General features: G+C 35.2%; 1 protein-coding gene across 1 annotated transcript; it reads right to left on the bottom strand.

Annotated features, from left to right (window-relative positions):
* Positions 1-1,600: 1,600 nt before the first annotated feature.
* On the bottom strand, positions 1,601-18,865 carry LOC129282301 (beta,beta-carotene 15,15'-dioxygenase-like). The gene is made up of 10 exons (XM_064112715.1): positions 18,799-18,865; positions 18,245-18,395; positions 17,067-17,319; positions 14,877-15,018; positions 13,979-14,433; positions 9,905-10,013; positions 8,841-8,935; positions 8,099-8,210; positions 7,336-7,531; positions 1,601-5,046 (listed from the first exon to the last, which is right to left on the bottom strand). The coding sequence occupies exons 1-9, from the start codon at positions 18,842-18,844 to the stop codon at positions 7,377-7,379; spliced, it is 1,518 nt and encodes a 505-aa protein (XP_063968785.1). The 5' UTR covers positions 18,845-18,865; the 3' UTR covers positions 1,601-5,046; positions 7,336-7,376.
* Between the last annotated feature and the right edge of the window lie 7,555 nt (positions 18,866-26,420).

The following is a 26,420-nucleotide window of genomic DNA, read 5'->3' as shown; positions in this document are numbered from 1 at the left end:
TGGTTTTGTGTATGCACTGGCCGCGCTGCGCACTATCTACAATGTGTTGGTTCAGAAACTGGTTCCAGCCAGATTTCTCAAATAAAGAAATTAGCAGCTCCTACTGCACAAGCCCACTAGCAGAAATATGACCAATTATTGCCCTCTGTTTTTGTACAGAATTCCTATGGGCAAAGCCCGGGGAGGGCAACATGGCAAATGTTTACCTTGTCGGTCTTGGATTGAAAGTACCGAGCGAAATATAATATCTATTTATCTACTAAAATGCCTTGTATATGGGTAATAATGCTTTATACTTAATTGATTCTGTTTATTTTGGCCTGCCCATTCTCTTAAATAGAGTTACAGGCATTCAGGCAAGGAATGATAAGCAAGATTTATCTTACAAAAAATAAGTATTTATTTCATCGTAATTATAATAATAATATAGGGTATTGTAAAGCACACATGTCCAGCTTGTTAGGTGCGTAAGGCGCTCCTACATAATTACTCCTGCTAAGTTCAGCTACTGTAATGTAGTGATTGTATAAATAACTACATACATATAGCCTAGACATCATTTTATGTCCATACCCCCTTCTCAGAACCCTTATTCATTTATTTAATCCACGCCAATAAAAACCCTTATTGTTAGTAGTTCAAACAACCCCTAATCATAGAACAAAGAACTGCCTCCCCCTTCCCAATAATCAAACCCCCCTTTTGTCTTATACCCAAACACTTGGATTATAATTTATGTAGAAGCTTGAATATATATGGAGTGTACACCCAAGGGTGGAGGTTAGATAAGTTAAGATCATCACAGAGTTAAGATCTACATCGACGTACGTTGTGATATACATTTCAACTCTACATGTAATATCGCTGAAGATTGATTAGTGATAAAGTTTCTTGATTGAATTGTACATCGAACGTTCCTGTGTGGTCATTGATGCTCCCAACTAAGATATTAACGATCCCAACACAACACTACTGATTCCAGTGCTCACACCTTTTTGAGGAATATCTTCCTGCCAGTACCCATTTACCACAACTGGAACAAGCCCAGCACAATGTCTATCAATTTCTTGCAGAAGGAAATGACACCATACATGTACCTGGGATTCAAACACACAACAGGGTGAATGAAGACTTTAAATTTGTCCATCCACTCTGCTATGACTTGCTGAATTACATATACAATGTAGCTACATGTACTTTGTTGGGACAGAGGGCATGAAAACATATCCTTGTTTAAGTATGAAACCCTGTAAGATTCACCCCCCCCCCTTATATCATTGGAGCTGAGAGTTATATTTTTATTTTACATTGCCCTTTATACATGTAGATACAATGTTATGATTTACTGTACTTAAACACAAATATATTAGAATGTACATGTACAATAGCGCAATTAGGGTGTGTTTATGCTTCCATTGCGAGGACAGAATCAGCGTTTTCAAACGTCGATCCAAAACGCCGATCGTAAACGTGGTTCTGGGAGTGCTGTTTATGCTTCACTTTTCAGAGGCGAAATCACGATCCCCAGCTGGCTTCGAATTCGTTGAGCAGGAAAGCGAGGTCAAATTGGGCGCGCCCTTTTTCGAAAGTTTTTTTTTTTAGTGTTGTTATGGGGAAGGTACGTCGACTGTTATATAAACATCGAACAATTTCCGATATTTTAGTTATTGAATGGAGCTTCTTGATAAAGCCATATAATTTCCACCATGGTGAGGATAATAGTAAGAAAAAATAAAGAATATTAAGTACACAAAATAATAAAACATCTATTTGTTTATGCTACAGGGGCATCTGGCGATGTCTCCTCATTATAACTCATGTTCCAGGATTTTTTTTAATGTAAATCCTTCAACATTCATCGTGATGACAAATTGGAAGAGTAATACTAGTGATACTACTTAAATCAATTATCACACATGCAAATGTAACAAGGGAGATGAGAGGTAATTCCGTGGAGGTAACATGCGACCATGGAGCAATGCGACTGTATTAGCCCGCGGATTTTCATCTCACCGGAAGCATGTACCAAATGACGTAATTTAAACACGTTTACGATCGTGGTTCTGTTTATACTTCCCCAGAAAGCCTGATTCTGGTCAAACGACGTTTACAAACGCACCTTTTTGTGAGTTTACGATCGGCGTTTTGAAACAGCGTTTAAATGAAAGTAAGCATGGACGCAACCGTGTTTTGGACTAATCACGTTTGGAAACGCTGATTCTGGCCTGAAAAGTGGAAGCATAAACACGGCCTTACATACATGTATAAGGATTATATCACTTTTCATAAATTTAAGTAAATAAAATAAGATATATTGTACATGCTTTACACAGTCTATTGGTTTTCATATTAACAAATAACATTCTGTACATCAATAAAATACATTTAATTCAAATTGAATACAAAGAACATGGCAATTAAACACTGTTTAAAAAGAAGGGGAAAACCATCATACATGTATTTCGCACACAAACATGCTTTTATAAAGTGATGATGACACAGGTGGCATGTTTATACAAGTGAATATATGCATCATAAATATATGAAATATATCATACTCTTCCAAGACCTCATGAGTAAAAAGATTGCACACAATTTACACATACTGATACCGGTACATAAATAGCATGAATACATAATTAAGCACACTGGAAATAAATCAAAGGACAAAAAACAAAAACAATAAATAATCACATTAAAATTTCCTTTGACAAATAGATGAATAAAAAAAAAATTAAAAAAAATACATGAACAAAAATAGATGAATAAATAAATAAAACAGAGTAAGACAAAACGTTTGATTTTCCAATAAGAGAGTTTCATACATATTTCTATGTACCCGTTAATAAGAGAAATTATATCTAGGTTTAATAGTTGTCAATCTTTATCTCTACATAAAAAACAACATCCATTAACAATCTTAATCTAAAAAAAAAAACCCTTGATGAATCATACACACACTCATGGCAAACCTTCATTACCTCGTTAGTTGTTATCATCACGCTTCATTCCAGCATGAATTCAGCGCCCTTTGCAAAAGCACACATTTCTAATTGGACATTTCTTAGTGTACACAATGAATAAGCATAATAATGCACAAGAACTCGCATAGTCCATGGTTTTGTACTATGGTCAATTGAAACAACTATTGTGTATTTGGGCTAAAAGGTTTGAGAAATGAAAAGAAAATAGAGAAAAGTAAAGAGATAGAATGAAAGGAAAAGACAGGAAGGTCGGGGAGTATCAAGAACTGCTCAGTTTGGATTATTGACATAAAATGTACTTTTAAACAAAAACTTTAAAAATGGAATAGCTTTTGGAGTACTTTAATGTGATAACTTAATCACGGAATGCAGTTTCTGAACATTAAAGGGTTTGGTTTACAATTCTCGCTACCCCAAATAGCGATTTCGCCGAGATCCGGGAAAATCCCTGTAACGTGCATTGCATTATGGGATAGCTTTTTCGGTATTACAACTTCCTGTTCGGAAGTCCAACGCACTGTTTTGCCATTTAGATCAACAGTGCCGTCATGCACAACAACACAACGTAGCTTTCGCTCGGAAAGTTCGTGATCACAACCCTCTCTTTCACTAACAGTTTTACAGTCTTTTCTGCTAAAGTCACTAATTCTGCCTGACGCTTTCCATTGCACGGTATTCATCTGTCAGTTAAGATTTTTTTAAGATCCGAAACTGATTTTTATCCATTTTGTGGTCGACGAAAAATTGAACGAAATGAATGCTGAATATATTTAGTGTCTAGTTGAATACGATCGTGATGTCAGGCCGGTCGCTAAATGCAAAATTTTAAGATATTCATTATTTGTTTGATTTTTTTATAACCAAATAAAAACATGAATAAAAATTATTCTCACGTGAAATATATTTTTTATTTTTATTTATAATTCAAATGGAATCAAAACTGACCAAATGTAATAAAAAGTATTATACTCTGTACATATTACGCTGATTGGCATCGATTTCAGCGTGGTGGAAAACTCAGTATCGCGAACCTCGCGCGAGCATGACTCTAAACCGGAAGTGGTGATGACGACCCGACGGAGTGAAAATTATCTCGTCTCGCGCATTATGAGATTTTTGTTCCTATTTGGGGTAGCGAGAATTAAAGCTCTTTTGGTAAAAAAAACATGGAAATAAGCACAGTTCTACTTTTACAATAAAAGTATACATGAAGCAGTATGAAAGCAGTTGTGTAATACCAATGCTGGGTAGTATGGCATGAATCGGGCCATAAACAAGACTGCACATATATAACTACAAATATATACAAACATACGTATATAATGAAATGTATGTCAATTCTCATGACTGTAACTTTAAGAATAATATAATAGCCTCACATTATTATCCTGTTAACTTTTAAAACTACATGTATTGTGCAATTGTTTTCATTGAATTTTGTCAAATCTAGCCACAAAATACCATTTACAAGTTTAAAAACATTTGATGTTCTTTTAGTGAACTTCTTTAATAACTTTCTATTATTAAGTACAACTACCTCTCTTAAAGAAACCCAAGTTACATGCTCACCTCGCAAGCTAAACCCTGCATGCGTAAATTTAAAAATGCATGTGGATGTTTTTGAGATTAATTGTTTTTAAAACATGTTAAACTTGATAATTATGATTCAACAGTAAAAGGAGCAAAAATAACCAGATAAATACATGAACTTGACAAAATTTTGGCTTAGCCACTTAATGACATAGAAGATAGATTCTAGGTTATATGAATAAAATATCAACATTATAAAGTAGCATTGCTGACTAAATACATGACTAAAATCTGCATTTGAATTTCAATGCACTCCTCTGATAGGGTGCTAAATGAAGCTCATATTGTGAAGAAAAGTACTACTTCAACATGACGAGGAAGATGACATCATGAACGTTTGTTCAACACCAATGGAGAGGCTGTAGTTCCGGGACTTGTGCTGTACCAGTGATGACGCTTGCAATGATCAATACAGTAGATACAGATTCCCCACTGGAACTATTTCCCTTGGATGAGATCTTAAATGAAGGACCTATGTAAAGGAGAGTCAGAATATTGAAGAATCAACTTAATCATTATAAGGTGTAGATGCATAGTCATACATGTATAACATTACACAACCAAGGTCATGAAATTGACAAATGGGAAATATGTAAGCTACATAGTACAACATTGTAAGTTTTAGGCATATTAACCGCTTGACAAGTATTTCAATTTAAGAAAAAACTGAAATTAATGGCTTTCAACAATTGGCATTATCGAGCTTCAATTCAATTTGATACACTTTTCGTTTGCTTTATTCATTTAAAATTGACAAAAAATCATACAAAACAAGAACGAAACAATAAAAACATCCTAACACATAAAGTAGTATTCAGGTACAAAACAAAAAGCAGAATATCAAAATTACTACATACGCATACATGTAGGTGGAGGGTCCATACAACTGTGAACGTATAAATTTGCGCCAACTTAAAAAAAAAATTGTTTGATACTGTTTTTAACAACACAAAAAATGTCCCGTAAGAGAAGTAGTGCCTATTCAAATCTATTTATAACATTTACACATGAATCATATAATATACATTATGAACACAGACAAATAAAGATTAAGTCATTTATTTCACTTGATTTTCATTGAAAGTTAAAATCATTCTATGGTCAACCAGCCCTCTTTTGAACTCATTACAGCAGCCACTCCATTGGGTAATTTCTAATTCGGCATTGGTGGATGAAGCATATTTAAGATTGCCTTTTATTGCTCTATCATCTAATTTGTATTTACAAATAAGGCCCAAAGCATTTCAATGATAGCTTGACACAACGGTCACACAAGATTTGCTCTGGTCTTAATATCTCAGAAGGCATAGGGTCAGAATGAGGATAACATTGTAATAGTATTTGTTCAGAATAATATAAAGATAAGGATGAGGGTTTATGGAGGTTAGGTTTTATGTTGGCTTGATGAGCAGATTTTCCATCAGACCAATTGTCGCCAGAGCAAATGTCTAGGATTAACCCACACGAGACCAGTTTCATTTCTCCTTGGTGTCATGCTCAGTCAAATATCAACACCAACATCAAATGGTTGATACAATACTTGAATCCCCCACTCTCTATAATCAAAACATCAAGGCTGGTATTTTGATAATTAAACCTCTACGTTCAACCCTAGTCTGAACTAGAATTTTAAACCACACTTCCATAGAATGTTGGGCTGCATAATATTTCTTACATATTGATGGAAATTATAATATATCAATAAATCCATTAAAATTCATATTTTTGTATTTTCACATTCTTCCCATTTCACGACTTAATTGATTTTTAAGAACTCCTTGCAGCAGGATGAGAATAATTTTTAATTGGTGAATAAGTTGACAACAAGCTGGCACTTCATAAAAGTGTGGTCTAAGGGTGTGTTTATGCTTCCATTGCGAGGACAGAATCAGCGTTTTCAAACGTCGATTCAAAACGCCGATCGTAAACGTGGTTCTGGGAGTGCTGTTTATGCTTAACTTTTCAGAGGCGAAATCACGATCTCTAGCTGGCTTCGCATCGTAATTTTCGTTGAGCAGGAAAGCGAGGTCAAATTGGGCGCGCCCTTTTTCGAAAGTTTTTTTCAGAGTGTTGTTATGGGGAAGGTACGTCGACTGTTATATAAACATCGAACAATTTCCGATATTTTAGTCATTGCATGGAGCTTCTTGGTATAGCCATATAATTTCCACCATGGTGAGGATAATAGTAAGAAAAAATACAGAATATTAAGTATACAAAATAATAAAGTATCTCTCTGTTTATGCTACTGGGGCATCTGGCGATGTCTCCTCATTATAACTCATGTTCCAGGTTTTTTTGGTGTAAATCCCTCAACGTTCATCGTGATGACACATTGGAAGAGTAATACTAGTAATGGTACTACACATGCAAAACAAGGGAGATGAGAGGTAATTCCGTGGAGGTAACATGCGACCATGGAGCAATGCGACTGTATTTGCCTGCGGATTTTCATCTCGCCAGAAGCATGTACCAAATGACGTCATTTAAACACGTTTACGATCGTGGTTCTGTTTATACTTCCCCAGAAAGCTTGATTCTGGTCAAACAACGTTTACAAACGCACCTTTTTGTGAGTTTACGATCGGCGTTTTGAAACAGCGTTTAAATGAAAGTAAACATGGACGCAACCGTGTTTTGGACTAATCACATTTGGAAATGCTGATTCTGACCTGAAAAGTGGAAGCAAAAACACGGCCTAAGTTAACCCAGGTTATCTGAGCCATGGCTATCTGGATTCCACCATAAGAGTTTGTCTTACCTGTTTTCTCATCACCTGTACAGTGAAATCCAGGAAGTATTCTAGATGCCTTCTGCATAATAACCATGAATACCATAAGGCATACCCTCAATGGGTATCTCCGCCCGTCCTATCTCAGTAAAAGTCTTGGCATCAAGAACCAACAGGAAAGGGCAACCCCCTTCATTAAAGTTTATCACCGATGATAAGACAATGCCTGCAGAGATAAATATTGAGGTTTGGTATTGATTACACATTCAAGTAACAGATCAATATGCCTAGAAACTTTAAAAAAAAATATTCAAGCTATATACAGTGTATCATTACAAAATATATCATTGTGAGAGTTGTGAGTAGATATTGACAATGAAAAATGAAAATTCATATTTTATTGTTTGAAATAAAATCTGAAATAGAAATACTTTAAAAAAAATTCTTTTTGCCCAATTGATCGTGGGCCGGGCAGCCACTGTACAACATTATACTATTATTACTATTATACTACATTATAGCATATAGATATTGCCTACCTATAATTTGAATATTACATTAAATTTCAACAGACAAACCATCCTACCAACCTACCACCCAACTGACCCCCTATCTGTACGCTGATTCCTACGCCCACAAAATTTACATGGTCTACCTCGAAGTATCCACAATGATTCTATGCATGTATCCCTTTCAAATTTGTTTGGTCATGATCACAGGTATAATGATGGAAAAGACTAGGAAATAAATTACATAGACATAAAATTTACTTGAAACAAAACCTTCTTCTCACCATCATCCTCATCTTGGCCCTCTGGTGTTCCGATAAAGACAGGTTCAGAAGGGAAGCAACCATCTTCATACCACTGCCTATTTGTTCCATCGTCTACATTTAATTTGGCAATCTGGAGAAAATACAATGTACATGTACATATTAAATTGAACACCTGTATAAAACTGAAAATTCAAAGAATATCCTAAATACATCTACATGTAGTATATTATAGGAAAACACATGTAAATATGGAATAACTGAATTGAGGCTTTTTTTTAAATATATTTGATGCTCCTTTCATGCAATTTTTTTTAGCCAGATCCTCAAGCAACATGGTATGGTAGTGGACCATGTTAATGTTTTTCATCAATTCAGTCATAATATCCAAAAAAATTCATCAAACTTCCTCCATAAATACACAAATAACTGGTACAAAATATCAAAGATATACATTTTTTTGCCAAATTCAATTTTCCTTTTTACGATATCAGCTTACAATCGGACCCCTCTTCACATGTTAAATGTTTTGGTCAATTGAAAATGGCATCATATTACTGTATATGTGTTTCCTGTAGGTAAAGTTGGAAAAATAACAAAATCACTGATCAGCTATTTTTACTATATTTTATTATTTTGAGAAAATAAAGACTTTGAAAATGTGTGTTTCACCACTATATTTTCTGACACATATGATGAGCGAATTTGGTAATATAATCACTTACTAATTATTTATATAATACCATCTACTGTATATACTTACCCCATTATCACGTTCAGCAGAAGATATGATACCATAAACATACTGGTAAGGTTTGCCATTGTACTTCTCATAGTTTATTCTTGGCATCTCCATACCTGTATGAAAACATAGGCAGAAATGAAAGACACAGTAAAAATATCAACAACTCAATTATGTGATTTATCATGTTGTTGTTGCAAACTTTAATAACATTTTACCTTATTAAAATAATCAGGATAGTAGCTTAATGTACAGTCAAACTGAGATGTCCAAGTATTGTATTGATAAATGAGAGATAAGTTAAAGCCTCTCTTTTGGATTTTGGTCTGACAATGGCTTCGGGGCTCAGGCAGAGCCGCAGGTTATACATGTACACATTTTGTGGCCCCCTTGAGCCTCTAGAAACAACCATACCGCCCATACCAGTCCATGTATCTACATTTCGCATTATCACCTGAATGACGCATTTTGGAGACAAGATATAAACACGTATTTTGTCTGTATGATCAATTCAAATACTAAATTGCCAAGCCAGTGTTCAGCTGTACGACTAGGGACCATAATATTCATACATCCTTCCTCAAGGAATTTATCATTTTCCTATTGCATCTATGTAGTAAATTATTGGTCCATAATATCTGTATTCCTATTTCATCCAATCCAAGCGCAAGTCTTGTGTACATGTAAGTGCATGTGCGCGCCATGCATGGTGCACTCGTGTGTTATATATAATTTATGTCACAACTTAGCAAGGATTACTTCATCAAGTTCGCAAAGTATAAGGGACACAAACTGCTATAAATAATAGCTTGAATAAAATTACACATAATACAGCTGTAGGCCTACAGGTTATGATAATATTGACTGGCTTAATTTTCGGGATATCACATTATATTTCCCTCAGTAGGTCCATATTGCCCTTGTCAAGACTCAAAGGAAATATGAGACTAGTTCAGGAAATATATATTGGACATTATCTCCCTTTTAATAAAGGCAGTCAATATTATATTCATGTTCCTAGTTCTTATCTTTTATCCAGAAAAACAAAGCATAGTAATTCAAGAAAGATGAGGACGGAGACTTACCAAGTTCACCCAGGACAAATGGCTTACAGAAGACTGTACCTTCCGCTTCAAGGATAGCAGTGGTTTCGTTCTTATGCATGGTTGATACAGTATCACCTGGCTGGAAACCCTTCAATATCAAGATGAAAAGACATCAGTTTAATTTCAAAATCAGACTGTTTGAATAGGGTTTCTATTGGGTTCTAAATAGCATCCTTAACCCTAGTACTCCCCAGGGGCGGGGCAGAATGACCCCCTTGACTTTTTTTGGTTAAAAACAGAAATTTTGCCTAAGCTGGCAATAAATTAACATACACGAGCATAGATATAAAATGTAGAATATATTTAAACTGTATGTTACTTTGAAAGGAAGCAAAGATCATTGTTCATCTAAATTTCTGTGTTCATCTTAACCTAATCAGATTTAGATGAACCAAGAGGGACAATTCGTGGATGACTGATGTGCGTGGCAAACCTGTTTATTATCTCCACACTTCGCGCATGTGCACTAATGACGGAAAAAATTTGTGCCCCATCGGACTACGAGCTAAGGTCACCTATCATTCCAAAAACTAGGGAAGAAAATGGGAAATTGAATTTTTCTCTTGACCATTCAGACTGAGTTTTTCGTGGGATGTCCCTGATAAGCCAGAGATAGTCTGAACACGGTATGAGATTCATCTGAGAAATATTTGGTAGGAGGGGGAATGGGGATCAAAGCATTGGCTATGATGCAGCAACATACAAGTGCCTACTGTCCTCAGCAATTGAACAGGACATCCTAAATAACTATAATGGATATTGATTAATGAGTTCGGCTGGAAGCTAATACAAAAACTTGCTTTGATCCTCTAAATTATCAAAAGTGTAAATTTGACATCACCTTCTCTTGAGTAATTGCCAGTCTATTACAGTTAGCACACATACACAGCTTTCCCCATGAATAGAACCAACATTGCTAATTGTCTATTGTCCACAGCAAATAAGGCTATGGGCCAAACATCCTGATAATTGTAAAGACAGATTAAGATTATTAAGATAGATTAAGCTTTGAATATTTTAATCCTCACATTATGAATTGAAGTCTAACTTTAGATTCTCTTTCAAGTATGGCCAGTTTATAACCATCACAAACACACATACAAAATCTACATGAATAGGACCAAGATTCTTGCCTTATAATGAAAGTGCAGCTTATCATCCCAAAGAAAGGCAATTTGTTGGCCTTATCTGACTTTGAAATTTTGACAGGTGCTACAGGACAGAACCATTCAACAAACATGCTAAATGGGCGATTCCACACTAGAACTTCAAAAATATCATAAATTTCAACATGCTTTCAATAAGTCATAAGTAGTGTAATATTTTACTATGATACCTAAATTTTATGAAAATAATGAGTTATAACCAAAAGTGAAGTCAGATATATTTTTTTTTGGAAGGAACAATGGAATTTTCAATTTTCAATAATTTTTGCTGATTAAATAGTCAAGTACAAACACTACCTGAAACAATTATTGGCAAAGCACGAGAAGATTGAAAATATTGCAGGTCAATGGAATAACGTATCATTGATGGTTCCAAATAATATCTACAACATTTTCATGATCCATAATAGGGGCAGCCCTGATTTTTCCGAACCTATTTTTGGCAATGTCCCGTACGACACATGAAAGTGCAAAAGTTTTTCCTACAATTTTATTTTTGATGATGCAATTTCACAAAATCAGTTTCTCTATCTTTGACCCATGAGTGATCGATTTATCCCATAAAAATCTAATTACTGCCCTTCACTTTTCAATAATTGTCCTATTAATAGTTGTCCCGTACGACACACAATATATAATGCATTTAATTGCAGGATTTGGATTCAGAAACTATAAATAGTAGACCTATTTTAATTCAAGTAATTGATTTGACATAAAGTGAACTGAAAAAGTACTTTGGTGATTCTAACCATTTTAATATGATTTCATGTAGGCGTATTCTTTTCTGAACCCCTCCAGCTAAACTGGTGATTTTCACTGGTCAGAGCAGAATAATTTCTTTGTCACTGAGCATGAGAAGAAAACCTTTATAATTAATCTACCCTAGCCTGGAAGATGACTTTCTTTTGCATACTAATGTGGAATTATTATAAGATGTAAAACAAAATACATATCAGTCATCTATTTGGACTTCCCTTGATGATCACTTATTTTTTATATACAGTATTGAAACTCCTTTTTTCAAGTTGTAAAAAAACCTGGAAAATAAGACAAACCATGTTGTTCACAAAAATCTGGAAAATAAGATAAACCATATGGTTTCATGAAATGCAGAATGGTTTGAAAAAGTAGAACCGCATTTCTTTAGAAAAAAATACTTTGTGGAATTACTAGTGACAGTTGTGACATATATCATGTATATATACATTTTATATGAAAAATTTTAACATTTTAGCCCCATAATTTACACAAACAGTTTCATTCATTCATTGTTTAAATAGTGTATTGGAAATCATCAATTAATTCACTAAATATAACTTCACACAAAACCTCAAGTTTTTCAGCTCATAAAAATGCTGTGAACCCTTGTATATTTCCCATCATGAAAAAAAATGATAAAATTTCGCTCCCGATTGTATATATTGAGGTTACTTAATTATATTGTCCTGAATGACTACTTATTAAAAGACTTTTCATTAAAAATGAAGAATTTAGCGGCAATGCTCCCCTTCTGATTGATAAAAAGTTCATTGTTTTATTCAGGCTGTCGAGTACAACACCAAGTGCCTGTACAACACAGAAGTGTCCCGTACGACACACAAGTGTCCCGTACAACACAGAAGTGTCCTGTACGACACACAAGTGTCCCGTACGACACATTATTTTGTTTATGATAATTGACAGAAATATTCAGCCAATAGCGGTTTCTAACATAATGAATATCTTTAGTTTGATAGGATTTTCATTATCATCAGCCAAATAAAGTGATTGAAGAAGTCAAAGAGACATGAAGTAAGAAAGTTTTGCTTCAATTTAGAGATGTCCCGTACGACACATTTTGAGTGTCCCGTACGCCACAATGTTCTCGAAAATTGCAATTTGCTTTATTTATTCATGAATGTTTATTTTGCTTGCTTTCATAGATGTGTTTGTTCTTGGTTAATTGAATATCAATTTGAGTTCAGTTTCTATGAAAATTATCTGTCCAACTCACAGACTTTAGAGTACAAACTTGAGGTTTCTAAAAAAGCCACTTTTTCTGCGTCCGTACGACACATTACTATTTTAAATCTGTATTATACAGGATGTGAATTAAAGTCATGTTAAGTCTTGGTTTTTCTAACACTCTGGTAGTACTTCATGATCACCTTTAGTTACTGGAATATTTTTAGTTTTTCTTGTCAAAAAACTGTCAAATGTTCTCTAAATGTCCCGTACGACACGTATGGAATCACCCAAATGCATTAATAGGTAGTTTTGTTAAACTTGGAATTTGATTTGATTTTGCACTGTTATTTTTCATTATTCAATTATTTTACTAATTTTAATGTTATCTTGTAGAATTGTATCTATTCATGTCATATATGTACTATGTAATGTTTAAATAAGCAAAACAAATTTCCATGTGGACAATAAAATAAAATTAAATTGACTTGAATTTTTCAGCAAAAAAAAAGTGATTTCCAAGATTTCCACAGCCAGGGTAATTATGCTGCATATACTGTAGAGCGCTTAGAGACTTCTGACAAAGTAAGTATTAAGCGCTATATAAGCAAGTATAATTATTATTCCTGAATTCTGTGCAATTTCCATTTTCGGTAAAGGAAATAATCTGTTGTCTCACGATGCGACAGCCTGAAATTGCGACGTTTGGACTGATTGGTCGGTTGTTCCGACCAATCATAGCGCGGCGGTTACGGCACGCAGCTTACGGTACAAAAGGCGCACGCAGCGATTGCCCACTTCATTGCCTGATAAAGACTAGCAGGTGCAGTTGAAACGTCGCGATTTCAGTTTGCCGCATCGTGAGACAACAGATTTCCTTTACCGATTCTATACTACCAACATCTTCCGTACAATTTCCATTTTGTGTCACTTTAAACCTTACCTCTACGTCAATAGGAAGGTAGTATCTCTTGCAGAGTGATCCGGCGTCCATCAGACCATCCTCCTGCAACGGCTTCAGGTACAACCTCTTCATGATCTCATTATCCTTATAACTACACATATCAAGTACTATGTGACCTTCCTTCTCAAAGGCATTGATCTGATGGAAGAAGAACTGTGCCTCGGTGACATACTTGGTCTCCAGGAGAGTGCTGTCAGAGCGCCTTACAACGTGAAACCTGGTGGGCTTGTCCGGGCAGAAGTCTAGGACATCAAGGAAGGAGTAGCCCATTACGGCTAGGGATGCAAGCTTGATCATGTTGATGAAGAGAGGTTGTTCGACCAGGATGAAGTAGTTTGGTGTCATGAAGAAGCTATGGGAGTAGGAAGGGTAGGTGTCCGTGGTGGGGATCGTGAGTGCAATGGATGCTTGCTTGTAGATGGACTCATCGTTACCTTCACAGAGAATATGAAAACAGGATTATGATTACACGGTTTGTGCACATACATGTAGACACTTTTAAATTCTGAACATCTGTGACTCCCCAGATCAAACAAACATCACTTTCATAATAAGCAAATTCAGCAAAACCAAATCATAATGGTTCCGAGGAAATATGGAGGACAGATGCACATTTAAGAAGTGAAATGTGAATTTTCAATAAATTTTAGAGAAGTATCTACTCTCCTGATGGTTAACCAACAAACAGTAAAATGGTTATTTAAAAAAACTGACTCTTGGCAAATTATGACCTTCCAGGTTCTGAAAATAGAGATAATGTATGAAGAGTTCTCATAATGCAAAAATAGACTAATGACAAATGATTGCTTTTAGATACCTCAATATATAGAGGAAAGGAGAGTAAAATCTAAACACTTGAAGTACTTCACATAAATACCTTTAGTTTGTGGTGGTAATTTGATGATATTATAAGTACTTCTTGCACCAAAGTTAACACCCAGGTTATACGCAGTCTCATCAGGGCACTGGTGAGGATGGGCCGTACCAGTGAATACTGAGATGATCTTAGATATATCAATCTACAGATAGAGAATAAAGTGATTGAGCAAAACTTGCATGTTAATGCATTGTTGTTAATTAGAATTTATATCATCTGAATTATCTGGAGCCCCCCTCCCCCTTGCTCAGGGATAAAGACAGTCATGTAGAATGTAACACTACCTATATATTTTACATAATATATAGATCACACATCCATCTATCTATCTAGCCATCCATTAATGAAGATCAATCTGTAGATAGACAGAGAGATAGATGTAGGGATGTATGGTTGGATAGATGGATAAATAGATGAATTGGTGGATGGATGGATGGAAGGATGGACGGATCATCACGGATGGATGGATGGATGGATGGGTGGCTGGATAGAATGATGGATAGATAGATATATGAGTAGAATGATGGATAGAAGGATGGATGGACAGATAGATAGATACATAGATAGATAGATAGACAGATTAAGCATCGAGGAAAGAGCAAGAGACAGAAAGAAAGAAGCAGACATTTTTATCTATAATCTGTGTAACTTGGGATTATTTCCTCAAAATTTCAGCAAGCATTTCCCTAAAACACCAAATACCAGTTCACCTCTTATTTCATGAACCCCTAATTCTATTCAGTCGGTTTAATTTGTACTCATTATCTTCCAATTCACCATGATAACTACCTAGAATACAATTATATTGATGACCTTGGACATTGTATAACTATCTGATACCATGCATTAGTGTACCAGTATATCTACATTGTATTTGCAGAAATACCACAATGCAAGAAACATGTAGTTAATTAATCATTTAATATCTTGCAATGTAATTAACACATAGCGATTTCTACAATACATAGATGTAGCTTACGCAGAAGCTCAATGCACTATGCACATGTACAGTATGTATGTGTATAGTGCATGAGGGACATGTTCACAAGTTACTATTAATTGAAAATGAAATAAAGGATTTTAGGTGAGTTTTGAAGGTTTCAACGGTTGAATCTTTACCAATCAAATCTATGTAGCTTAGACTGAAATAAAGCTTTAAACGAAATTCAGTTTTCCATTCTGGGCCATTCCATGCTAGAAAAATCAGCTATTTTCGCAACATTTTTCAACCTATTGTCCAAACAAACGAAGAACTTCAATTTGTTTTGTGGTAATAATAGAGTAACTGGGTAGACATATGAAAAAATGACAACCAACAAAAATATGCTGTCCATGGGTGAATTAGAGGTGAAAATGTTGCGTGTCATACGGGACATTTCTGAGTCCCATACGACACACAACATTTTCGCCCGTAATTCAGCCATAATCAAATATTTTTTGTTGGTAATCAGTTTTTCACATGACTACCCACTATAACTTTATTATTGACCAAAAATATTTTTTCATTGCTCAAGCAATCAGCTAAGAGATTAGAAATTGTTGACAAATTGTCCCGTACGACACGTATGGAATCGCCCTTCTATATGGGTAAGAAAAGAAAAATAAAGAAAGGGTGTGCTTTGTGTTATTGGTTCTATGCCTTGTTGATTTGAGCTGGTGGGTGTTTCATAAAGCATGTTCATTGTTGCTAGGATACATCACTTTATAGAACAAGAAAGGGTCACTAGTCATTCGTTACGTCATTCCTAACTTACAAGTAGCTTTATGAAACACACCCACTCTATTAGTGGCCTGTTTCCAGAAACAGAGACACAACATTTGCTCTCAGAGAACAAAGGGTTAGAGTTAGAATTGTAATAGAGTGTTTGGTTCAGAATAATGCAAAGATAAGGATAAGGGTTTGTTTGATTTTGGAGATTAGGTGTTTTTATGTTTGGCGTAATGTGCAGATTTTCTATAGCACCAATTGTCACATGAGCAAAAGTCATGGACCCTCTAGAACAGACCCAGTTCAAATTGATAGTTAGAACAAACCCCGACCAATCTTCGTGTATTTATCATTTCTTCCTTTTCCAGTGTGACTGGGTCTACTTTCTGAATCATAGGAGTATTGTCTTCTAGGACAGACCCAGTTCACACTGAAATGGAATTACATGTATACCAAGCCGCATTCATTCTCAGTGTACCTACCGTTTCTTCCTTTTCCAGTGTCACTGGGTCTACTTTCTGAATCATAGGAGTCTCTGTGATAGTGTAAAACTGGTCTCCAGAACGGACCCAGTTCACATTGCAATTGTCTGTGAACTTGAGACGGGTTAGGAAAGTAGACATGGCGCGACTGAAGATGTTGAGACAGGGATCAGGGAACCCAGCCGTTCCAAATTCAGTGAAGACAATGCGATTCTCCTTCATAGCTGTTTGGTAGGAGTTACTATCCAAGTATCTGAGGTAGAGAGAAAAACATAGGGTAAATGAATTTTTAAGATTGTGGCTAAATTATGAGCATGACTATGTGCATAGAATCTTAATAATAAAACAATTATTGTACATTTACATGTATATTGTGCAATTTCTACAGTATATACTCAACTGCACCTTATATTGTTATCATTATTACTCTGGCTTTAGCTATGCAGCCTACAGGTGCTAAGGCAATTTGAAGAATTTCTTCCTACCAGGGGGCCGTTTCATAAAGATGTTCGTAAGTTAAGAGCGACTTTAAGAACGACTGGTGATCCTTTCTTACGTGCTTAACCACCGCCAATGAATATACAATTTTCCACAAGAAAGGATCACCAGTCGTTCTTAAAGTCGCTCTTAACTTACGAACAGCTTTATGAAACACCCACCAGGTACCCATTCACCTCACCTGGATTGAGAGCAGCACAATGTGGGTAAATTAATGCTCAAAGGAAAACATGACATGACTGGGAATCAAACCCACATCCCTCAGATTGAAAGAAGAGAGTCATAACCACTGGACCACAATGCCCCCACAGTACTAGTACATCATGATAATCAGAACAAATACTTCATATCAAGGTGTAAAATTTGGGAGATAATTTTTTTACCACATTGAGAATTAGTGACCGACTTGTAATCCAAGTTTAAAAGAGAAGCGAAAAGTGAAGTTAGTAAAAATGAATTTTTGACAGGCCCAGTTGGAAAGAACACACAATTGATTTTGATGTATGTGGATGTGCAATGGTATATTTGGGATAGAATTTTTGCTTTGTTGAATCATATATGTGTAAAAATAAGTAAAAAGAGCTCTGAACAAGCGCAGCTGAATATATCCATATAAAAGCTGCGCTATACAAATTAATGTTTATTATTATTATTATATATCTGAACAGAGATTTACTGACCTGCTATGGTACATGACTGAGCCATTGTCAAAGGTGAACCTATGAAGGAGGGCCAGGCCATCAAAGAAATGTTTGTATTTAGATTCTCCAACCTCAAACCTTCCTGGACCTGTTCTCAAGAAACTTCCTTTTAGCCAACCGGGTATAGAACCTGCATTGTAAAAAAAATACAGTATTCAATTACATAAATGACAATAGAATGTTTCACAAAGATAAAAATGTGTCAAGTATGGTATCTGTGTTCTATGTCTCCTCCAAGTACAAGATATTGACCTCAGGGGAGATTTAATTTGTAAATGGCAAGTTTTAACAAGGTCAAAGATGGGCTTCTCAAGTCATAGCAGAACATAAATGTAAAGAATTGAAAGAAATTGAACATCACAATAAAAAAGGGAATTGATTTTGCACTTTATTGAGATATGTGGAACCTGAAAATAGTCATGAATTTTACCTGTATTTTCTAAGTATAGAACCTTGATTTTCCCTTTTTGAATGTTCATATGCTTTTTTCGGATATAAAGTATTTTGTGAACACTGAATTAGTTTTTACATACCTTTAATATTTGCTTGGACTCCTTCAGGATGATCCTTAATATTCATTTGGGCGAATGCCTTCCTGGAGAGTCTGGGGAAATAGAAAAATCAAACAAAATGATAATGATAATAATGATGATGATAAGTTGTTGTAGGAACAGTAATATCTGGGAGGCATAGCTCAGTCGGTTAGAGCACCTGTTTCTGATAAGATCGTTTGATCTTAATGTGAGGGGTTCAAGTCCCACTCATAACAAAAGACATCTAAATAAATGATGCTATAATATTGCAATGTGTGTAAGCATGCCTCATCGTCATATTGAATGGTGTGAATGCAGTTGGGCAATTCCATAAAATAATCAACCTTTTTGTATGTCCGACCCCCATTTTTATCAATTCTTATTTCACTTCTTGAACTGACCGAGTCATGGTCATTTGACTGTCATAAGAATTAGAAATCAGAGACAGAACATTTCATGAAGGTCTCACATACATGGGGTCGGAGTCACAACCTACATACATGTATTCATGTTAAAACCAGATACACTATTCATCAAAGACAGAGTAGAGTGTTCATCCAGTCTGCCAGTCCCCATAATAAACCAAAGTCAAGTCAATCTTCAATTGCCATAATAATCAATTTTTTTTATTGTGAACATTAACAGAAAGTAAAGACAACTATAAGGCAATGACCAAGAGACATTGATGCATACAATTGCAACGTATGACAGTGCAAAATTTCACTCACATAGCATCATATCTGCCAACAACTTGTCTAGATGGCAAGATACAAGTATGTTATCTTGCTAAGTCATATTATGAAAAGTTGTATGTCAACATGGCAAGATACATCAATCTTGCCATGTTGACATACTGTATAATAATAATAATAATGATAAGCAGTACTTAATAGAGATGAATAATACCATATAGTCTCTATGCGTGTAGAAGAACTATGGTTTTCTATAAGGCAAATACATGTGCCTCTTAATAAAGAATGTTTCTAGCACAGACTTGAATCATATAAAAAGTAAATGGAGAGATTTAATTTTATATCCACAGCAGGCAGGCACCAAATCCAGCTGTCCAACAAATGCAAGCCGCAGCGTGGCTGACTAAAGATGAACATCCTCATGCACATGTGCTATGGTCTGTGGATATAAATTAATTCTAGCCATTTACACTTTACATCAGCTTGGTGAGAATAACATATCTCGCCTTATCTCTCTACTGCTTCTACTCATCATCTCTACTTGCCGACTCAAGCCAGCATCTCCTCATCCATGCTACTACTCAAGCTGTTTTCAACTTATCAATCTCTTCTGGTTTACAGTCCTTTTCAGGACTACATTCAAGAAAGATTACTCTACTCTCAAATTTCCACTTTCTCGCCTATCCATTTCTTTTCTTCTTCTATCCACTGTTTCTATAACACTCCACATGGTGTACCGTAAACCACATCAGCGATTGTACATGCCACCATGCAAACCTTCAAACAACATATCTTGCCATGTTGAATACATGTACTTTCACAAATTGACTTGGCAATAACGTAACTCGCCATTTTTACATACAACTTATCATACATCAACTCCTGTACCTTACAATCTTGGTCAAGAATTTGCACAACAAAAAGCGTTAGAGCACAGAGCTCTGCCGTCAATTGCTTGTGGTAAAGGGGTAGAATCAGATAGATTTTCTCAACTGCACTGACGTTGTTCAAACCTGGCTCTTCTTTGCTAATAATTGTTTCAGACATGAACTGATACCAATAGGGCTCATTTTATTCCATTGAAAATTTACCTGTTTAAATTAACATTGTGTCATTAACAATACAGAATATCAAAAATAAACACTGATAAAAAATAGTCCTTGATTTATATAAATAATAATAAATAAAAAGAAATAAAAATGAAAAATAAAATAAAATAAAATACAAAGAAAGTAAGAAGTGGGAGGATACTAGATCTCTGGCTGATGTTGTGACATAGGGTGATTCCATGCTACAAAAATCAGCCATTTTCACAACATTTTTCAACCTGCTGTCCAAACGAACGAAGAACTTCAATTTGCTTTGTGGTAATATTAAAGTACTACTGGGTAGATATGCAAAAAAATGAAATATGTCGTCCATAGGTGAATTAGAGCTTAAAATGTTGCGTGTCGTACGGGGCATCACTGCGTCCTGTACGACACACAACATTTTCATCTATAATTTACCCATAATCAATTTTTTGTGTTGGTTATTAGTTTTTCACATGACTACCCACTATAGCTTTATCATTGACAAAGAGAATATTTTATTGCTCAAGCATTTGGCTAGGAAACTAGAAATTGTTGTCAAAATGTCCCGTACGACACGTATGGAATCGCCCCATAGAAGGACAGGTGAATTCTTAGCTGATCTTCCTCAATCAACTTGCCATAATAATTTTATTAGGCCTACTGTTGGCATCTAGAGAGACAATACTACAAGATAGACTAAACAATAATCATGATAGGATACAAACTGTTTAGACAAAAAGCTCCAGTCTCTGTATGGTAGGGGGTCCTAAAGCTATGCACCACACTCATCGTGCATGCAATTTCAATGGCAAAATGTGCACTCTGTGTGTGGTGTGGATCTGTGAAGTGCAGAGTGACAAATGATTCCTATTCAAATTTTCTACACAGGCTGCAATTAAATGCAGAGAAAACCAGCAACTGTTTGGAATATTGGAGTTATATTCACTTTAATTTCATATTTTCCTACAATATTATGAATATATTTTAGAAATTGAGGCACAGGAAATACAATTTTTTGCATGATAATCGAGTGCGTAGCTTTAGGACCCCTTCTACATCAGGCGGCAAAATCAAGAGCTGTTCAGAAAACATGGCGGAATTTTCGCATTTTTTAGTTTTGTGATATTTTCTTCTTGGTTATGGATCTTTAGAATATTTACCAAAAATTAGTGAAAGATAATTTGTTCAAATATTAAAATTGGCATAGTTTTTATAGTTTGTATTAACAAAGTGCGTAGCTTTTAGAAGTTTAGATCCCTATCATACATTGGTTGTTCCGCTGAGCTATATTGGCTACGCTCACCAATTGATGTGTCTGGGGATGATAGTAAAGTGTCTGAAATTTATTGATAAATCCCCAGGAAAGACAGTTGTTGTCTACAAAATGTTAAATCTACGTTATCTATGTTAGATCTATGCATCCTGCTTGGGCTTGTCAAACTTGGTCCACCTTGGCATGTGCACATCGTTCACTTGTGCCATTTTGGCCCTCATCAATAACTGAATACTACTATGTAAATATGAAGTGCTACTTCACAGATTTGGCTCAGCCTACACCGAATGCTGTAATCTCTCAGATAACAATTCATGATCAATATGAACTCAATGAGGTTGTCCGAATGCTACAGGAATCAGCCCTTATTACCTCTCATGAGCTTGATGTAGCCAACGCCAGCCTCAAGAAAGGGAAAGCTGACGATATCAGCCCAGAACACATCCAATATCTTGGTGTAACTGCAAGGCATCTTATACTTCTAGTTTTCAACTCCTTCTTCGTATCATCATTCACCCCTCAAAGTCTAAAGAATGGACTTGTTCTTCCTCTACACAAAGGGAAAGGCAAAGATGTGAAAGACCCAAGAAACTATCGTGGAATAACTCTGACTTCTACCTTGCGCAAATTGATTGAACTTCCCTTAAACTAAGGATCCAGCATTCCCTTGAAGAAAACAATATTCAAGATGAACTTCAGTTTGGATTCCAAAAACATCACTCCTGCATCCTGACCTCATGAGGGCCGTCTGCACCATCCCAAGTTTTCAAATTAGCGTGCTATTTCTGATCCGGCATATTATCCCGATCTGAACAATCTCGAGATTATTTGCAATGGAGACGCAATTATTGCGCTAGTTCAGGGCATTTTCACAGTAACTGACATTACACGGCACAATGTTTTCACACCTTTCATTGTGTGTATCTCTAAAACAACAAATGATGGGAGTTTGCTTTTGATAGAGTTAATAAAGTGAACCTTGCTGTATACTCTGATACTAAGTTTTCCTATGTAACCACATTTTTTTACGCATCAGCAAGCAAAAATGTGTCGGTAACTGACATTACGCAAAAGGACATGCAATTTCAGGGTGTTCATTAAAATTGAAATATCTCATGTCCCTGAGTAGAGAGATTAATAATTTGAATATGTAAATATACCTCCTTTACTAGGTTAAGATGTGTCAAAATATTAAACAATTCGTTTTTGTCTTTTGGGGGCTATGATAATTTTTCCACAACCATGCTGGTAACTGACATTACACTTAATTTGCCATAGAGATAACACATGGAAATCAAATGTGTGGAATCATTGCATTGTATCTTCTGTGCAGGGCTTCACATGAAAGTGAGCTTGATGTGGAAGTATACCCGAGTTTCTAGGAACATTTCAATGAAAAAACTTTTTCTTTTTCTTAATTCCTTTCTTTGATTTGAACATTTTTATCATTACTTGTCGGTAACTGACTATACACATTAACATTTACCAGTGCTATATGATTTTCAAAGGCATAAGTTTCTTGGTACTTATATGTAAGGCTTTTTAAAATCATAAAAGTTTCATAATACTTCACATTTTGAATTATCAAAAGATAAGAAATGTATGTTTTACTTACTCGGGGGGGGGGGGGGGTGGTCATAGCAGCTACATGTTTTCCTATAAAAATTTAATATTGCATTGACTGTACACATGGATTTTCTGACTATACACCCACAATATATTCATCAGTTTTATATTGACTTTTTAAACCTTTTCCTTCTCCAACCTCCCCCTCCCCTCAAAAAAGGCAAAATGAATAAGGGTCTCCTCCCCTAGGCTACACGTACCCCTCCCCCGAATCTCATGCAGCCATGTAGTTTTATTGATTTCTATTCTGGTCAGTGCAAGCAATGCTTGTTCATATCTGTTGGATTTCAATTCTCTTCATAATTTGTTTAATCCTTTTCTTTGCTAATTTCTTTTTAAGCTGTCAACAAAAAATAAACTCCAGCTTCTAAACTGAAACTGAACTATTTGTAAAATAGAAAAAAAACACAGATTTAGTAGATCCATGCAACATTGATCAGAACTGTCAAATTTCACTTTTCATCTATACTTGTAAACCAAAAACAAAATTGTATCACACATCCACACTACTAACAGGTATAAAAACCAGGAATTTACTTTTAGCGAGGCAATGCTCAAAAGAATCCTAGAAACTAAAAAAGGGACCCTGGAAATCCCCTTCATCACAATGTTAAGCTTAAATATTGTTGCAGATTTAGGCAATAGGTTGGGAAAAGTACCCCCTACCCCCCCCCCCCCCCGAAAACCAAACAAAAAATTGTCTGATACAAACAATTAGGTACTTAGTAAGTGCATGTACAAAACAATTTCATCGTGATTTTTTTTTGCACGATGGGAATGCAACTTCCTTCATAATTTCATATAGTATTCCTTGTGAACTATACCTTTTAAAAGTCAATAGCAAGCTCCTTCTGGTGTGACTTTTAAAGTGAAAGACTTAAATAACAAGTATACAATATTTTTTCACCATAAAATTGACCACATATTTGCATTTCAATATTGGTAACCAACGTTTTATCATGGTAACTGACATTACATCTCGGTAACTGACATTACATTTTCCACTTGGTAACTGACATAACATATATTTAATGGTACCCTATGGCTTCATTGTTAATTGGTAATCTTTAATTTTGGTGTAGAAGGGAGGGGTGTTACCTAGAGAGGAAATCTACCAAGTTTCATATAATATATCCTCTTTTCCAGGAAATGAGAAAAAAAGTTCATGTTTTTGGTAACTGACATTACGTACCATATCACATACTTCATCAATGTTTTTTTATCAGATGAATGAATTACTGGTCTTTCTTTCTGTGGGATTTTAAAAAGTGTTATAATAGCAAGCTAAATCACAGGCAAAAACATCATGATCAAACCTGGGGAGTGTTTCATCAACATTTTCATCTGACAAGTTGTCAGATCTGACATCTTTCTCTGATGTTGATTGGCTGAGAGGTACTGTTACTATGGTAACTGTCGGATAAAATGGGACTTGTCGGATAAAACATCCGACAAGTCCTTTCATGAAACGCTCCCCTGTTCTTTAAAAATCTGTCAAAACAAAATATGTATCAATATACTATTTTCAACACTAATTTGTATCCATACTTTGGCAGCCATTTTGAAATTAAAAAATGGCTGCCAGAGTCGGAAAAAAAATTGTCTCAGAAACTTTAGGTCTTGTTTTATTAAAAACCACAAAGCATTTGACATGAATATCAACTTGATTTTTTTGCCTCTGTGTCCATCTGTGGTGAAAATGCCCTTCATAGGATTAATCTCGAGATTGCAATCCCAAGTCAACTTGGGATTATTTGCAAAATAGTGCGCTATTTTACGAATTATCGCGCTAATTCGTCGGTGCAGACGCACTGGGCATTTTCACCACAGATGGACACAGAGGCAAAAAAATCAAGTTGATATTCATGTCAAATGCTTTATGTTTTTTAATAAAACAAGACCTGAAGTTTCTGAGACAACATTTTTTTCCGACTCTGGCAGCCATTTTTTATTTCAAAATGGCTGCCAAAGTATGGATACAAATTAGTGTTGAAAATAGTATATTGATACATATTTTGTTTTGACAGATTTTTAAAGAACAGGTTTGATCATGATGTTTTCGCCTGTGATTTAGCTTGCTATTATAACACTTTTTAAAATCCCACAGAAAGAAACACCAGTAATTCATTCATCTGATAGAAAAACATTGATGAACTATGTGATATGGTATGTAATGTCAGTTACCAAAAACATGAACTTTTTTTTCTCATTTCCTGGAAAAGAGGATATATTATATGAAACTTGGTAGATTTCCTCTCTAGGTAACACCCCTCCCTTCTACACCAAAATTAAAGATTACCAATTAACAATGAAGCCATAGGGTACCATTAAATATATGTAATGTCAGTTACCAAGTGGAAAATGTAATGTCAGTTACCGAGATGTAATGTCAGTTACCATGATAAAACGTTGGTTACCAATATTGAAATGCAAATATGTGGTCAATTTTATGGTGAAGAAATATTGTATACTTGTTATTTAAGTCTTTCACTTTAAAAGTCACACCAGAAGGAGCTTGCTATTCACTTTTAAAAGGTATAGTTCACAAGGAATACTATTTGAAATTATGAAGGAAGTTGCATTCCCATCGTGCAAAAAAAAATTACTATGAAATTGTTTTGTACATGCACTTACCAAGTACCTAATTATTTGTATCAGACAATTTTTTGTTTGGTTTTTTTTTTTGGGGGGTAGGGGGTACTTTTCCCAACCTATTGCCTAAATCTGCAACATTTTTAAAGCTTAACATTGTGATGAAGGGGATTTCCAGGGTCCCTTTTTTAGTTTCTAGGATTCTTTTGAGCATTGCCTCGCTAAAAGTAAATTCCTGGTTTTTATACACCTTTTAGTAGTGTGGATGTGTGATACAATTTTGTTTTTGGTGTACAAGTATAGATGAAAAGTGATATTTGACAGTTCTGATCAATGTTGCATGGATCTACTAAAACTGTTTTTTTT

The sequence above is a fragment of the Lytechinus pictus genome, chromosome 18, assembly GCF_037042905.1.
Source record: "Lytechinus pictus isolate F3 Inbred chromosome 18, Lp3.0, whole genome shotgun sequence".
Taxonomy (NCBI): Eukaryota; Metazoa; Echinodermata; class Echinoidea; order Temnopleuroida; family Toxopneustidae; genus Lytechinus; species Lytechinus pictus.
Note: the sequence above shows the minus strand (reverse complement) of the source record. Positions and strands in the feature narration are given on the sequence as shown.

Excerpts from the sequence above, each read along its gene's own strand:
- LOC129282301 (XM_064112715.1), bottom strand. The coding sequence starts at position 18,844 with ATGAATATTAAGGATCATCCTGAAGGAGTCCAAGCAAATATTAAAG. Across the intron at positions 18,396-18,798 it reads AGTCCAAGCAAATATTAAAG|GTTCTATACCCGGTTGGCTA; the intron begins GTATGTAAAAAC and ends TTTACAATGCAG. Across the intron at positions 15,019-17,066 it reads CACTGGAAAAGGAAGAAACG|ATTGATATATCTAAGATCAT; the intron begins GTAGGTACACTG and ends CTCTATCTGTAG.